This window comes from Leopardus geoffroyi, chromosome C1, assembly GCF_018350155.1.
Source record: "Leopardus geoffroyi isolate Oge1 chromosome C1, O.geoffroyi_Oge1_pat1.0, whole genome shotgun sequence".
Classification (NCBI taxonomy): domain Eukaryota; kingdom Metazoa; phylum Chordata; class Mammalia; order Carnivora; family Felidae; genus Leopardus; species Leopardus geoffroyi.
The window spans coordinates 1,176,231-1,192,277 of record NC_059328.1 but is presented as its reverse complement, the minus strand read 5'-3'; the positions used below and the strand labels follow the sequence as shown (position 1 = coordinate 1,192,277).

Here is a 16,047-nt window from a genome sequence, read left to right as displayed (position 1 = left end):
GCGGTCCCCTCGGCGGAAGGGACGTCAGCGGCGGAAACGCGCTGTGCTGCGCATGCGTATTTGCGTCCTGGTTGGGGGGGGGGGTGGGGGGGGCTCCGGGCCTGCACAACTCCAGTCCAGAGATTGCTATCGCCCAGAGGCTGGCCCACGAGCCAATGGAAGAGAGCTTTGCTGGTTGCTAAGGAAACCCCAAGCGGCAAGATGGCAGCCGCCGGCCATGGGAGCCCGAGCTCCAGCCTGCCTCGCCGGGACCCACCGAGGCCGCCGCGGGACGGTAATGGCTGTAGGCCGGGACCGGGCCTCCGTGCGCGGCGGGAGGGAGACGCCAAGGTCCCAGCCGACAACCCCGGGGAAGCCCCGGTGTCCCGAGCCTGGGAGGGGGGCACCCCCGCGAGTGGGAGGGGTCCCGGGCCCGCAGCGGAGCCGGGAGGGTCCGGGCCTGACCCTGGACGCGCGGTTCCGAGGCTGGGGGGAACTGTTCGTAGATGAGAAGAACCATCTTCAGGTAGTTCAGGTGGAGCCTGGGCCTCTTTACGGCAGGTGCAGGAGTCCAGGTTGCGCGGTGGAAACGGGGCTGGTGGGGAACTGGAGGGTTGCAGCTGCTGGCAGGACCCCTCAGGTGTAAATGTGGGCTTTGTCCCGAGGGGACCAGAGGACCCTGGTGCGTTCGTGCAGAGGAATGGCGGGGCTGGCCCCTTCCCCTCAACCCTGTACCTCACCTTCCCCCAGCAGCTGTCTCCCAGACCCTCCCCAGGCCGCAGCCTCTCAAGGACCATGTGCACGCATCCTGCACACTCCCCTCAGGGCCCAGAGACCACCCGTCTCTAGTGTCTGTTGATTGTCAGCGAGGTCACCTATGTCACCACGTGCTCACACGTCCATTTTCTTTCCAACAATCAGGTTATGGTGTCTACGTGTACCCGAATTCTTTCTTTCGATATGAAGGAGAATGGAAAGGAGGAAAGAAACATGGTAAGAAATATCTGTGGCCCACTCCCACGCTTGCCACCTTGCACCGACAGCCCATTTCCTGGGGTGCCTGGGCGGGCAGGTGGCTGCAGGAGCAGCAGCAGCGCTGGGCCCCACGCTCCCTGTCATGAGAGTCGAGGAAAGTCCCTGCAGGGCCCTGAGAGACCCCTCCGCCAACGCCTGCTGGCAGGCTCTGGGGCACCCTGGGCAGGGGAAGCCACAAGTGTAAAATCCTCCCCAGGGTTTTCATCTGTCTCGGCCAAAGTGAAAATTGCCTTCATGGTTTACTTTTGATGATCAAGAAAATTACCTAGTTTTGAAAACAAGCAAACAAAAACACCTCAGCATCAGAGAAGAGAAAGTACTAAGAGGCGGGGGAGTCCTCTCCAGAGGTGGGCCCAGACTTTCCCGCATTTAAGCGTTTATGTTCACGGGCATGTCTGTCTGGGGATTCTGCCTTCTCATATCCTCTGCCCGTTTTTCTCCTGGAGAACTGGTCTTTTAGAATTTTTTTTTTTTAATTTTTTTTTTCAACGTTTATTTATTTTGGGGACAGAAAGAGACAGAGCATGAACGGGGGAGGGGCAGAGAGAGAGGGAGACACAGAATCGGAAACAGGCTCCAGGCTCCGAGCCATCAGCCCAGAGCCCGACGCGGGGCTCGAACTCACAGACCGCGAGATCGTGACCTGGCTGAAGTCGGACGCTTAACCGACTGCACCACCCAGGCGCCCCTGGAATTTTTTTATATGAGTTCTTTTTGTGTCTACTGGCTGTTAGTGTTTTCTATATTTTTAACCTTTTGACTTGTGTCATTGTCACACAAGACATTTTTTGCTTTTGTCTGAAATCTTTGCTTCTCTTCCTCGAGGCCAGGCAGGGAGGCTTGTGTCTAAGACCTCATGGTTCCCCCTTTTATTTTTTTTTTTAAGTTTTTTTTTTTTTAATTTATTTAAGTAACTTCTACCCCAATGTGGGGCTCAAACTCACAACCCTGAGATCAAGAGTTACCCACAGGGCACCTGGGTGGCTCAGTCGGTTGAGCATCTGACTTCGGCTCAGGTTATGATCTCCCATTCATGGGTTTGAGCCCCGTGTCGGGCTCTGTGCTGACAGCTCAGAGCCTGGAGCCTGCTTGGGATTCTGTGTCTCCCTCTCTCTGCTCCTCCCCTGCTCGTGCTCTGTCTCTCTCGGTCTCTCAAAAAATAAAACGTCCAAGGGATACAGGAGTACTGATGCATAGGGGCACTTGTACCCCAATGTTTATAGCAGCACTTTCAACAATAGCCAAATTCTGGAAAGAGCCTAAATGTCCATCAACTGATGAATGGATAAAGAAATTGTGGTTTATATACACAATGGAGTACTGCGTGGCAATGAGAAAGAAAGAAATATGGCCTTTTGTAGCAACGTGGATGGAAGTGGAGAGTGTTATGCTAAGTGAAATAAGCCATACAGAGAAAGACAGATACTATATGTTTTCACTCTTATGTGGATCCTGAGAAACTTAACAGAAACCCACGGGGACGGGGAAGGAAAAAAAAAAAAAAAGAGGTTAGAGTGGGAGAGAGCCAAAGCATAAGAGCCTCTTAAAAACTGAGAACAAACTGAGGGTTGATGGGGGGTGGGAGGGAGGAGAGGGTGGGTGATGGGTATTGAGGAGGGCACCTTTTGGGATGAGCACTGGGTGTTGTATGGAAACCAATTTGACAATAAATTTCATATATTGAAAAAAAAAAAAAAAGAAAAAACCATTACAGGTATGATTGTGAATAATTTCTAGATGAGATCATCCTGGACTAAGTTGAATCCTAAATCCAAAGATGAGTTTCCTCATAAGAGAAGAAAAGGGGAGATCACACAGAGGACAAGGCAATATAAGACAGAAATATAAACTGGAGGGGTGCATCAGTAAGCCAAGAAAGGTCAAGGATTGCTGGCAAAATGCTAGGGGAGAAGTATGGAATGGATTTTCCCTCAGAGGCTGTAGAAGGAGCCAACCCTATCTACACCTTGATTTTGTAATTCTGGCCTGTGCCTACAGAAGTGTGAGATAATAAGTTTCTGTTGTCTTAGCACTCCGTTTGTAATAATTTGTTATGGAAGAACACTAATACATATGTCATAAAACATCAGATTTTTTTTTTCTGCTATAAATAAATTAAATAAAACGTTAAAAAAATTTTTAAAAAAAGTTACACGCTTCTCTGACTGAGCTAGCCAGACACCCCAGTTCCCCTTTTTTAAATGTTTTCTTGAGTGCTGCCCTGTGTCACAGACTCCCCTTCGTCCCCAGTGCTGACGGAGGCCAGGTGACCATAGCGTCCCCACTGAAGAGGCCGGAGTGGGATCTCCTCTGCACTTTGATGGCTCTGCAGTCATCCTGGCTGAGATAGCGGGTGTTCGTAATGTTTCAGGAACATTTCTGTTGATAAGCGTGTATGTGGGTGAGTTTGCAGAGAGCAGGTGTGGGACCAGAGACGGAGCCCAAGACAGAGACCTGACAGCCTCAAGGCCTCGCTCTTCCCTCTGAGAAACGAGCCCGGCCACACACGTGTGCCGGCAGTCACTCCGACTTCGGTCTGACTTCACATCCTGATCTTTCCCCAGGTCGGGGGAAGCTGCTGTTTAAAGATGGGGGCTATTACGAAGGCGAGTTCACGGACGGGGAGATCACAGGGGAAGGCTGCCAGACCTGGGCCTCATCAGGTTAGCGGTGGGGACAGGTGCGGGCATGCTAACTCCTCCCTCATAAGCCATCTGCTCTAAGTTGTACCTGGCTTCCGGCTGCAGAAGGCCCCTCCCACTGTGAAATGCGGGCTCCTGGTTCCCGTTAGGTGTCCTGAGTCAGCAGAGCGTCCCCTGGGGCAGGGGCAGCCACGGCTCCAGGAGCCCAGACCCTCACAGGCAAGCCTGGTGGCCGCTTCTCTGGGAGGGAAGGTTCACGCCACAGACTGACCCAGAGAGACCTTTCCCTTGGGCTCACAGATGCCACAGAGGGTCGTCCTAGGACAGGTCTGCTCCCACAGGCGAGGAGGGGAGGGAACCGACACCCCTACGGTAACCAGGATGGCAAGGCCAGACCTACCCAATCATACCTTGTCTCGTCAGCCAAGGTAAATAAATGGTGCCTGCCGCCACTGATTGGGGACAGGAGGGTCTGACTGTTGACCCACCAAAGACACAGGCAACAGCTCTAACCCTGGATGCCTGTGCCCCTCCTCCTCTGCACCAGGGAACACCTATTCGGGACAGTTTGTTTTGGGAGAACCTCAAGGACGTGGCGTCATGAAGTACAAAGCTGGTGGATGTTACGAAGGGGAGCTCTCCCACGGCGTGAGAGAAGGTCTGACGGCCACCAGAACTTCCTGAGTGTGGCAGGGTGCTGTGTGGGGAGCCCTGGACACCAGCACCCCTCACCAAGATCTGACTCAGGGGGCCTGTGTGGGCTCAGGAATCTGAGCTTGCCCAGGGAGCCTGACATGCATCCGGGCCTGGGAGCCTTTCCCCCAGTTCCGTGTGGGGGCCATGGCCCGGGGACCCCGTGTGCTGTGGCTGTGACAAGGGTCGTGCGTCGGTTAACCACCACTGTGGTTTAAATCCAGTGGCTCAAGACAACCGCGACTTAATTGTTTGCCCACAACCCCAGGCGTCAGCGATCTGGCCCGGCCCTGTTGGGAAAGCTTCCGCACTCACGTGGGGTCTCCCCTTCAGCCGCAGTGACGGCACTCGAGCAGGGCTGGTAGCTCCCGGGCCCTCCTGGCCTAAAAGCCTCGGGGCTCCTGGGGGGCGAGAAGGTGCAGGCCCTCCGAGGTCACGCTGCTCACAGAGCGAGTCAAGAGGCCATGCTTGGGGGGAAGTGGACTCTGCCCCGAGGGGGCGGTTGGGGGTGGCGTGCGTGCCCCCGAGGCCCAAAGACCAGAGCGCTCACTATTCTGGAAGACCAGCACCCAGAACCGGGCCAAGAGGCCACGAGGTCCGATGGTGCCTTCATGGTGTCCGCACGCATTTCCGAGCTGTCCCGAATGACATAGTGAAGCCCTGTCCTTACGAGCGTGTCCTCTGGCCTCTAGGCCGAGGGCCTCTGAGTCTGTTACTCGGGGCCCAGCCCTGCTGTTATGTCTGTGAGGGGCGGCTTTCCCACGGGCTCACATGCACACCTGCAGCGGCCAGGCCATGGTGTGGGCCCCACCACACAGCAGGCACTCCGGCCTCAGACTCCGGGGGGGGGGGGGGGGGCTGGGGTCCTTAAGTGACACCCTCCCACCCTCACTCAGGACCTTTGAGAGCCGGACCCCAGAGCCACTTCCATTGGGTGGCCGCTGGGGCCACCCTAAATCGAATCTGCCCTTCCTGCCCCGACGGCCCTGGCCTGGGAGGACGGCCTGGCTCCCGGGGCCCCGCCGACCCCAGCTTTCTTCCCGACCCACCCACCCTCAGGAGGCCCGCAAAGCCCCGTCAGGGATGTAGGTCCACCTGGCAGGACGCAAGAGGTGACACTGGGTGCCTGGGCTCACTCCCTAGGATACGGGCGTCTGGTGGACCGGGATGGACAAGCCTACTGGGGGTGGTTCCATGACAACCAGCGACACGGCCAAGGACACATGGTCTTCCGGTGAGTACGCCACCCGTCTGTCCCCAGCCCCCAGCGCCGGTCCACGAGGTTCGGTCTGAGTTCTTGGTAGGATTCTGACCGTTCTCTCAGTTACGGACATCGCTCACGGGGTGTGCAGGAGAGTAGACGTCCCGGGAGGCGGGTGCGGGGCCCTGGCCGGAGGACGAGCCAAGGCTTCCACGGCAGCAGGCCTGCCTGCCTGCCTGCCTGCCTGCCTGCCTGCCTTTAAACCCGGCGGCCGCGGCTCCGCGCAGGTCCCCCCCGCTTCTCCGGTAGCCTCTCCAAGTCTTACTCACCTGGGGGGCCAGGCGAGCGGGCGCCAAGGCCACAGCCCCCCGCCACCCCCCCCCCCCCCCCCGCCCGCAGCAGGCCCTGGCGAGGCAGGAGCTCACACCATCTGCTCAGAGCCTATTTTCGCCTCCGTCCCGGTGGCGCTTGCTGAGCCCCGGTCGGAGGAGCCGGTCTGAGTCAGCGCCGCCACCTGGCTCTCCCCAGGCTGACGGCAGCCCCTGTGTTTGTGTCCCCAGGAACGGTGACGAGTACGAAGGCGACTGGGTCCGGGACCAGCGTCAGGGGCACGGGGTGCTGCGTTGTGCCGACGGCTCCACCTATGAGGTATCTGGGGACCTGGCGGGACCCAGGCCCTCTGTGCTGGCCTCCGGAGTGTTCCGGTGCGTGTCAGTGCTGCTACCCGCCCCCAGCAGGGGCCCGGAGGGCTGCGGTGAAGGGCCCCGGCCAGTACCTTTCCTGACTGGCTCCTGAGATGCCATAACCCGCACTGTCGCCTGTGGAAATGAGGTGAAATTTCTCAGTCCCTTGAGGATGCCCTCGGTGTGGGCGAAGCGGGTTTTGGTGAGGGATGGCCCACCGATAATGTGCGGAAGCGGACGAGGAGGCCCGCCCCCCCTCACCGCTGCAGGCACTGCCCCTCGGGTTTGACAGGGGGGTTACTCAGTACGAGGGGTGGGGGAGAGAGACCCAGGCAGATCCAAAGACCTCATCAAGACCCCAGAATTCATCATTCTTTTTATGGACACTGGCCCGCATGCCCGGCCAGGAGCAAAGCGGGCAGAGCCAGGGATGCGTATCTCCGGTCGGCAGCCAGACTGGATGAGGGGCCCCACTGGGTCTGCAGGCAGCTGGGTGGCCAGGGGCCTGGCCGTCCTCCCTGATGTGTCCTCGTGTGTGGGCGGGAGGAAGAGGGTATGGCAGGCCGGCTTGGGAGGCCCTGGAGCCTCAGCGGGGCTGGAATGTGTTCCGAGCGTCTCGGGAAGGGCCGGAGGGGTGACGCTCTGGTCTCTGTGGGAGAGGCCCGCCTGGCTCTTATTCGGAGCCACCGTCAGGAGAGGCGATGGGGCGCAGAGAACAGCATCAGGACGTTTCAGAGGTGAAGACGCGGCCGTGCTGACAGCTTGGCTGTTGAAGCAAAGGCCAGAGGAGAAGCGAGGACCCTCGGCTTCGGGACTGGCAGGTGGCAGTGGTGCCCAGAGCCGAGTCCCACTGGGGGACAGACCACACCAGTGCGTGAACATGGACACGGGCAGCTGGTGAGAGGCTGTGCAGAGCTAGGCGGGGTAAAAGCAGATGCACGGGTGGCCCCGGAGACGCCCCCAAAGATGGACCCAGGACCTGGCTCGGGCAGGGAGAGTCGTGGCGCGCACGGGGGGCTTCAAGACCGATGGAGCTGTCGCCGTGGTTGTGACACGCCCACTAAACCCGGCTCTGGGAGCCCAGGTGCTGCTGCTCGCGGCTGCCCCTGCAGCGCCCTCTGCTGACGAAGCGGCGCACCAGCCGGCCGACAGAGACCTCAAGGGGTCCGGCTTCCGCCCCATGAAGGCGGCCAAGAAGGGTGGCTCTGGGGCTGAGAGGCCATAAAAGGGTCCCCGGCCTGGGGTGGCGACGGAGTGGCTGGGGCAGGGGCGGGGGTGCCCGGACGCCGGCCTGTAGTGCGGGAAGCCCCACACGGCTGCCTTCCCTGCTCGTGAAGCAAGATCTGCCCCGGTAAGACCGCACCCAGGCCAGCGCCCCCTGTGCTCCAGGGGCCCCGCGTCCACGTTGCTGCTGCCCTGCCCGCCTGGGCTGGTGTACTTGGTGGTTTGCACCGCGCCCATTTGCAGGTGCTGCTGTGACCTGCTGTTTCTCCACGAGGGGACGTCCGTCCGTCCATCCTTACGGGGCCACAGACTATCTGCCTTAATTCTCCGGAGCTGCAAGGGAAGAGAAACGCAGGGCAGGCCCTCCTCCCAGGGTCCTCGCCCCACCTGGAGTCACCTCCACAAATGTGCACGGCCACACCCCAGGCTGGGGGACACCAGAATCTGCCACTTGGCCGCTAGGCCTCTCGCCACAGGCACCAGGCTCTGTCCTCAGCCCTCGCCTCAGTTCTGCCCATCTTGTAGTTCAAGGGCCTTGTGAGTTCACAGGCCCAGAGGAGGCCTCCCGCATCAGGGAGTCCTGGCTTGGAGCCCGGGCTCCCTCACATCCCTGACATTCGGGGGCAGCCAGCACAGCCTAAGACCCGGGTCAGGCTCCCCACGGCCGCACGGGGCCGGAGGACAGGGCAACACGCTCTTTAGAGCCCCCAGCACTTCCCTGTTTCTGGAGGCTTTTCTGGCCCTTGGACTCTCCGCCGCCTGTATGACCTCCCTTCGGGGCTGTGGCTGCCCACCTGGGCCCCCCGCTCAGGCCTCCCCTGCAAGTCGAGGCTCAGCCAGGAGGGGACGGGCAGCAGCCCCCACTCCCCGGGCTGACCCGGGACGCCTGCCAGGCGATCCACCAGGGGGCAGCCCAGCCCTGCCAGCAGCGTGGCCTCGGCAGGCCTGCCAGGGGCTTCTCCCACTCGGGAGACATCTTGTTCCGACTTGCGGGCCGGGAGCCGGGTCTCCGACAGAACCGCCCTGGGCTGCAGCTCCCGATGGCCAGGCTGCCTCGTCCAGAGTGAGGAGGTGTTTGCCTGGACAGGCGCCCCATGGTGTCTCCAGCCACACCATCCCAGCCTGCAGACCTCGGGACGCCCGCACGCCCTTGAGGGAGATGGCGTGTCCTCGGCGTGGGGCGTCTCAAATGAGCGGAGGTGGAAGCCTGGTCCCTCCAGGCCGCGTCTCCCCGGGATGCAGACTTGTGTCTCTCCATTTCCTTTTGCTGGGCAGCATCCCAACCTTCCAGAGTCTTCTGCCCAAGAACCTCGGACACTCCGCCTGCCCCCTGCAGCTCCAAGTGCTGCTGGGACACCCATCCTCCATCGTGCTGGGCGGTGTCCACTTGGGCAGCCCCCATCCGCACGTGATGGCAGGGACACGAGCAGCCACCTCCCCTGCGGTCCAGGCGCTGACCTGACGACACGAGTGGCACACAGGTCCCGGAGGAAGGGCCGGCGCTGGGGTCCGTCCTCTGCCCTCCAGCCCCTTTCTAAGCTGGCTTCCAGCTGGCCGTGCGGACAGACAGACGGACGGACGGACAGGGCCAAAGGAGGAGGGCCGCGTCCAGGAGGGGGTGGGATCAGGCTGCGGCCACAGGGCGGCCTCAGGGCCCTCACTCGCAGCTGCCAGGGCGCCTTTCGGACTGCCACAGAGTCCTCGCACAGTCTGGCGCCGGGCCTGGCCGATGAGGAAGGCGCGGGCTCCCGGGTCCAGCGCGGGCCTCTCCGGGTGTAGGGACACCTCCCGCCCGACCTCTGACCCCCGGGCATCGGGAGTCACCCGGTAATCGGTGATCGGTAGACACGGAGCCGCCGCAGGGAGCGGGGCGCCACCCCAAGGCGCGTCCCCCTGGGCCCTCGCAGGGAAGGAGTCGGCCCTCTTGAAAACGATCTGTGTATCTCGTGAGATACCCCTGACCTGAAACGTACCGTCTTAACCACCAAGCGTGAAGTTCGCTGTCACGGAGCACGGTGCCCCCGAGGGCATCTGTGTTCCTCCCTCTTTAGGGCCGGATGATCCTCCACGGCGTGGAGGGACCACGTCGTGTTCGTGCCTCCGTCGGTGGGCACCGGGGTGGCTCCCACCCCTCGGCTCCTCGAGCGCCTGCTGCCGTGCGCGTGGGGGGGCACCCAGCCCTCACAGGGCCTGCGCCCGGTTCTGCAGCCGTGGACCCACCACGGGGACTTCTGGACCGCGGGGTAGCTCGCTGCTGGATGTGCGAGGAACTCCTCACGGTTCCCACGGCGGCTGTGCCACATTACTTTCCCACCAGCATCTGTCCTTCTCTGTTCCGGAAAACCTGCCCCGACCAGTGTGGGTACCATGCACAATAGCGGACGGGGCCCGGGGGCCGATAGCGCCGTGGGGCGAGCTGCACGCCCGCGGAGTGGAGGCAGGCCCGAGCTGTTCGCACAGCCGAGCGCTCCCTACCTGTGCGGCTGCGGCGTGGTCCCCACCGGCAGCTGCTGGCTTCCGGGCTGTCCGTGCACATTGGCTGTGTTTCCGTGCTGGCTCTCCCAGAGGGAGGCCTGCTGGTCGGTGCACCTGCCTGCCGCAGGGAGCAGGTGGCCGGCCTTATGTGTGTCTTCACCTGCTGGCTGCTCCCCTGCGTCTGCAGGAGCGCCGGGGGCCTTTGTGTCCCCACACCCCCCCTCACAGTCCAGGGATGTGGGGCCATGACCCCGGGGGGCGCTGCACGCAGGACAGAGGAGGCATCTGGGCCTTTTTGAGCACGTGTGGGAGGAGGGTCTGGGCTGCCGGAGCCATCGCGGGAGCCAACGCCAGGCTACAGGCTCCACGTGAGGTTCAGATGTCCACAGACTTCAGAAACGGACGCGGGCAGGCAGCGAGAGCCACCGCTGACACCGTGAAATCCCGGGAACTTACAGCAGGGTCACGGAGGTCAAGCATGACACCCTGTGACCCTGGCGTTCGGGAGACGAGAGTGGGGCGCACACCCATGCCACCGTCGTGCCAGCCTGTGCGGTCACTGCCACCCCTGCAGGCCGTCCCGCAAGCCGGGGACACCAGGGCTCCTGGACAGTCGCGGGGCCCGGGCAGGTGGCCCGCGGCCATTTCCTCATACGTGACCCGACCCCAGCCACCCCGACCTGGTCTGCGAGCCCGTGACCTCAAAGGAAGTGGTCACCTGCTCCAGCTCCGAGGTTTGGCATGGCGCGGAGACCGCAAATGCCTCTTTGAGTGGCCGCCAGTGTGCCAGGCTGCAGATTCAGGGAGCACGGGGGAGGGGCCGGCACGGAAGCACAGCAGCTTTTCCCTCCGAAAGAAAAGTCGCATCGGTTAAGCAGAGCGCGCTTCCTTAAATGAGAGGAGAGTCAGGTGCTTGTCTCACACAATGGATCCCCATCGCTTGTGGGCACAAGCCAGGAATCTCTCGTCCCATTGGCCCCACTCTGTTCAGGGAGGCTCCAAGCAGGCGGGTCCCATCCTGTGGAGCCCTGGGCGCCCAGAGGTGGGCCCAGCTGCTCAGTCCACAGCATCACCCTCGGGGTCCTAGGGGAGCCCCGCAGCCGCGGCTGACAGGCGTGCCTCACCGTCGTCCCGCGGGACCGTCTCCTAACACTGGACCCCGTTCCCTCGGTCTTTGTGGTGTGGACACAGGCCCCGCGCTTCCTCCCGGGACGGCTCCCACCGTGCAGCAGCCCCGGCCTGGGCGCCAGCCGGCTCCCTGGGCGGAGGGAGCCCCCGCCCCGGGTGGAATGCATTCGCCCCTCTTCATGGGGGTCCAGCCTCCTCCAGGAGACAGTTGTAGGAGTGGTGACTGGTGCTTCGGGCGTGTGTCGGCGGAGAAAGGGCAGGGCTCTCACAGGTATGATTTATGACATTAATTAGAAAAGGTCCCACGCTGGCTGAGTTGCGTGGCACACCCGAGTGTGCTCGTCCCGGTGTGGTTCTGCACTGAAGCCGCGGAAGCCCAGCTGCCCCGGAGCTGCGGTCTGGGCTCAGGTTCTAGCAGGCGAGTTAAAGGTCACCGGGGGACGGGGGCGCCTGTGCCCACGGGCCGCCCTCCTCCTCGGAGGCCCTGGGTGTGGAATGACCCGAGAGTCCGATGCTTCCCAGGCAGGGCTGCGCCGGTGCTTGGCTTGGTGGACGGGAGTGCGAGCGGGGACGAGAGGCGGCGGCTGTCGTGGCGGAAATGGCTGTGAGGTGGGCGGGTGCGGGCGACTGGCTCAGCAGCCATCGCGCCATTTGGAGGGCCCTTCGGCCTGTGTCGATTTGGGCCCTGATGCAGCCCAGGGAAGCCAGGAAGCATTTACAACAAGTGTCCACCCGTGGGAGCTGCGGCCCCTGCCTCCAGGAGTCTCGGGTGCCCCCGTGGGCGGGGCGGGGCTACAGGGTTTGGGTCCGTGTGCGGGAGCGTCTGGATCCCAGAGAGGGAGGTGCGGGCGTGGGGCCGGCGCCTGGGAGGGCACGTGAACACATGGCTGGGCTCCAGGGGCCCTGCTCCCATCCGCGCAGGGTGGGGTGACCCACATGCCTGCCCAGGGACAGGGACGAGCACTGCAGGGTGAGGGCAGGTAGCAGGCTTGCCCAGAGCACGAGGGGGCACAGAAACAGCAGCTCTCGTGTCGGTGGGACGGAGGGAGCTGGAGCGACGAGGCCGAGGAAGGCCGCGAGGCCGCGGGGCCCCACAGGGAGGTGTCGCTCTGCAAGACGCAGCCCTCACCTGTGGCCACCGCCCCTGCCCCGGCCTCCTTGGGGCCTGACCACATCCTACTGTGTCACCTGCCGCCGCCGCTGGGCCCCGGGCCCAAGCCCAGAGGTTTCCAGGCGGAAGGGTGCCCCTCTGTTGGGGGCGGTGGATCTGGTGTGGCTCCTGTGGGCTTTTCGTGTGGCCAGCCAGGGGTCCTGTCGCCTGAGCTGAAGCTGGTAACTCGTCAGGTTTGGGGATGGTGTCGTGAGGGAAAGGGTTTCCCAGCGAGCAGGGACCCACGGACCACAGCTCAGCCCGGGACCGCTGCTCTGCCGGCTCCCGCCCAGATCACCTCGCCCATCACCGTGAGAGAGCGCCGCTGCCCGGCCACGCACGCACACACGCAGGCAGACACGCAACACGCTTGCCCGCAGGTACGCACAGAACACGTATGTAGGAGGAAGCACCCGCGCCCCCGTCCCCACGCGGGTACCTGTGCGCTCGGCACCCGCCGATGGTCACTTCGGTGCTCACAGGCGTCTCCGGAGCCGCCCCTGCCGCTGCCGGGTGGGCTTCCCGCCCCGAGTCCAGGACGAGAGAGCAGCGCCCGCGGGCTTGGTGTGGCCCATCGCCTGCACCCGGGGGCCACTTCCTGGGGGACGCGACCTCAGCCCCGCGTGCACCGAGCATCCCCGAGGTGCAGCCTCGGGAGACCGGGAACGGCCGCAAGGCCGACTCTGCCGTCTGGGTCTCGGGCGGGAGGGACGGCCAGGCCTCGTGGCTGGGCTCGGCCTGCCCCTGCCCACCTGGAGCCCCGGCCCTCCTGTGGCCACGGCGGTCGGGTCGCCGCCCGTGCCGGGTGCCTGGGGGGCTGTCCGGAGCCCCGGCCCAGGGGTGAGCCATGGTCGGACCTCCACGACCCTCACCCTCACGGTGACTTGACTCCAAAGCCCTGGGGCTCGGCGACTCTGTTCCCCAGGCCGCCCGCGAGAGGCTCCTTCCCAGGTTTGGGGCGTCCAAGCTGTGCCGGGCCGCAGCCCCCGGGGGCCGTTGCCACGGCCCCATGGCCCCTCCCGGGGGCCTGAGAGAGGCCGGCGCCGGCCTCAGCTGCACTGTGTCCCGTGGGGCCCGTGGGCAGCGCCGTCCACACGGGCACCGACTGCGGCCCAGCCCAGGTGGAGGGCAGGGCGGGGGAGCGAAGCCCGATCAGCTCCCACGGAAGGATTCGTGGAACCAAACGTGCCTTCGGCTGAGTTTTCTTCCAGAAGGAGTAATTCGTAGTCAAACAAAGTACCAGCAGGCCCTTGAAGTTTCCCACAGAAGTGACGTAGTTCTTATTCTTCGGCCCTGTTGTGCGTGTGGTTCGGAAAGCGGGGTTTATTGTAGGGCGGCAGAGTGGGGTGTGCGCCGCGGGGACTCAGCGGGCCCCTCGATGGGCCTGCCCGTTGTCAGGGAGCCCTCCGGCCCGCACACATGCCGTGTCCTTACCGAGAGGGTTTCTGTGCCGAAAGGGCCCCCTTTCCGAGCCAGTGTTTCGTTGGCATCTTATACACATGTCCTTGCTCCCAAACGTCACGGCTTCTTACAGTTCAGTCGCAGGGCAGCGTGGCCACACAGCAGCAGCTCTTGATTCCCCGCCCTCGAAGGGTCCCCGGGACCCCGGGGCCACCCCCTCCCCCTGCATCACACGTGCCCTCTGTGGGTTCTGAGTGCACACGGCTGTCTCTGCAGGGACAGTGGCACGGTGACGTCTTCAGCGGCCTGGGCAGGATGACCCTCTGCTCCGGGGCCATCTACCGCGGGATGTGGATCAATGGCCACCCAGCGGGTAAGTGCCCACACCCACCCCTCGGCGTTGCAAGGTCCTCTTGTGAGTTCTCCCTCAGGCGGACCCAGGCACCGGCACAGGGGAGTTGGGTCAGGAGGTGTTTGGGGGTGAGGGTGAAGTTCATCGAGAACCCCAGCCCCTTTAGAAGAAACACATTCCAGTTGGGTTTCGGAAGGGCTCGTCACCGTGACCGGCAGAGGCCCCAGTCCGACCTCGGACAGCCATGGCCCCGCTGTGAGCAGGAGGGTCCCCCTCCTCAGAGGGCCCCCGCCCGCAGGGCCCTGGGCACCTGTCCCCCTCCCTGAACTTCTGCACTGTGACTGGAGCACAGAGGGCCTGCAGGGGCCCCTCCCTTTGTTGGCCGGGTCAGGTGACCTCCTGTTAGACTCCAGGACAGAAGTGCCACCCCGGGGGCCAGGGGTCACAGGCTGCAGCTGCTCAGAGCTGACCAGCCATGACCTCAGGTGGGTTCCCAGGGCCCCTTGCAGGGGAGAGGCCGCGGCAGGTGCCCGCCAGGCCAGGAAGGACTCCTCGGTGGGGGCTCAGGTCCTGTGAAGGGGAGTGGCAGCCTAGGTCAGGGGGAGTCTCCTGGAGGGACTCCCGGATCCTTCCCAGCCCCCCAGGGCTCGGGGTTCGGGGGGAAGCAGACGCTGAAGACGCTGTCTCCGGCCGCTCAGACCCCAGAGGACGCCCGGCAGATCCAGGAGGTGGCGGCCAGCCTGTGGGTGGGTCGCCCTCCAGGCCAGCTCCCCGGCAGGTGGCCGTAGCACCTCGTCCACACACGTGGAGCCCCTGACTCAGGCACGGGAGTGCAGGGCCTGAGTCCCAACCAAGCAGAGGATGTGCCGGAACCTTCCACGGTGTACAGACCCAAATGCTGATGAGCCACGTGCTTACAGCCCTTCCCTGTTTGGTGGCCCTCTGCAGTCTCTTCAGTGGACTTGTGGGAATTGCTTAACAATCACAGCTGACCCTCAGGGCGGGGTCCCAGTCTCATTCTAGTGACTGCCCAGGTCATTCGGTCAGGTGGCTCTCGCAGGGGATTGACCGCGGCCAGTGATAACCCTCTCCCCACAGAGCTCTGGGAATCGAGGCTGCTGGGCCTGCGTGGGGGGTGTGGGCTCCAGCGGGCGGCGTCCCCCGTGCCCCGCTCACCCGTGCTCCACTCTGCTGTCTCCCAGCACAAGCCAGGAGGATCGTGATTCTGGGTCCGGAGGTGATGGACGTGGCCCAGGGGTCTTCCTTCGACTTGAACGTTCAGCTGCAGCAGGACAGTGGGGAAGTTGCCGAGAGTGAGTGTCTGCAGGGTGACGACTGCGTTTTCGGAAGGACACACAGGTGTCGGGCTCTCAGGGTTAGGGACGAGATGCCACGGGCGGCTTCCGGTACCCGGACACCAGCAGATACTTTGTTCGGAGGTCCTCGCCACGGGAGCCTCGGCAGACAGGCAGTAGGCACGCGAGGCCTCCAGGTGGCGGGCGTGTGTGCGTGTGCGGTGGTTGTGCGCATGTGGGGTGGTTGTGTGTGTGCAATGGTTGTGCGCGTGTGGGGTGGTTTTGTGCGTGTGCGGTGGTTGTGAGCATGTGCAATGGTTGTGCGCGTGTGGGGTGGTTGTGCATGTGCAATGACTGTGTGCGTGTGGGGTGGTTGTGCGTGTGCGATGGTTGTGCACGTGTGCAGTGGTTGTGCGCGTGTGGGGTGGTTCTGTGCGTGTGCGGTGGTTGTGAGCATGTGCAATGGTTGTGCGCGTGTGGGGTGGTTGTGTGTGTGCAATGGTTGTGCGCGTGTGGGGTGGTTGTGCATGTGCAATGACTGTGTGCGTGTGGGGTGGTTGTGCGTGTGCAATGGTTGTGCACGTGTACAGTGATCGTGCGCGTGTGGGGTGGTTGTGTGCGTGTGGGGTGGTTGTATGTGCAACGGTTGTGCGCGTGTGGGGTGGTTGTGAGTGTGCGATGGTTGTGCACGTGTACAGTGATTGTGCGCGTGTGGGGTGGTTGTGAGTATGTGCAACGGTTGTGCGCGTGTGGGGTGGTTGTGCACGTGTGCAGTGGTTGTGCGCGTGT

The 16,047-nt window shown here is 63.1% G+C and overlaps 1 protein-coding gene across 10 annotated transcripts in view; it reads left to right on the top strand.

Moving 5' to 3' along the window:
• The first annotated feature begins 73 nt into the window (after window positions 1-73).
• Window positions 74-16,047, top strand: part of MORN1 (MORN repeat containing 1) — a 51,399-nt gene continuing 35,425 nt past the window's right edge. For 2 of the 10 annotated variants that reach the window (XM_045475336.1, XM_045475335.1), the window contains exons 1-8: window positions 78-274; window positions 901-972; window positions 3,579-3,677; window positions 4,204-4,314; window positions 5,493-5,583; window positions 6,111-6,198; window positions 13,888-13,984; window positions 15,166-15,276. In XM_045475336.1, coding sequence (XP_045331292.1) covers window positions 202-274; window positions 901-972; window positions 3,579-3,677; window positions 4,204-4,314; window positions 5,493-5,583; window positions 6,111-6,198; window positions 13,888-13,984; window positions 15,166-15,276 — 742 coding nt within the window. In that variant the 5' untranslated portion in view covers window positions 78-201. Of the gene's footprint in view, window positions 275-900; window positions 973-3,578; window positions 3,678-4,203; window positions 4,315-5,492; window positions 5,584-6,110; window positions 6,199-13,887; window positions 13,985-15,165; window positions 15,277-16,047 lie in introns of all 10 variants that reach the window. The other 8 variants (XM_045475338.1, XM_045475340.1, XM_045475343.1 and 5 more) reach the window with 6 other exon arrangements.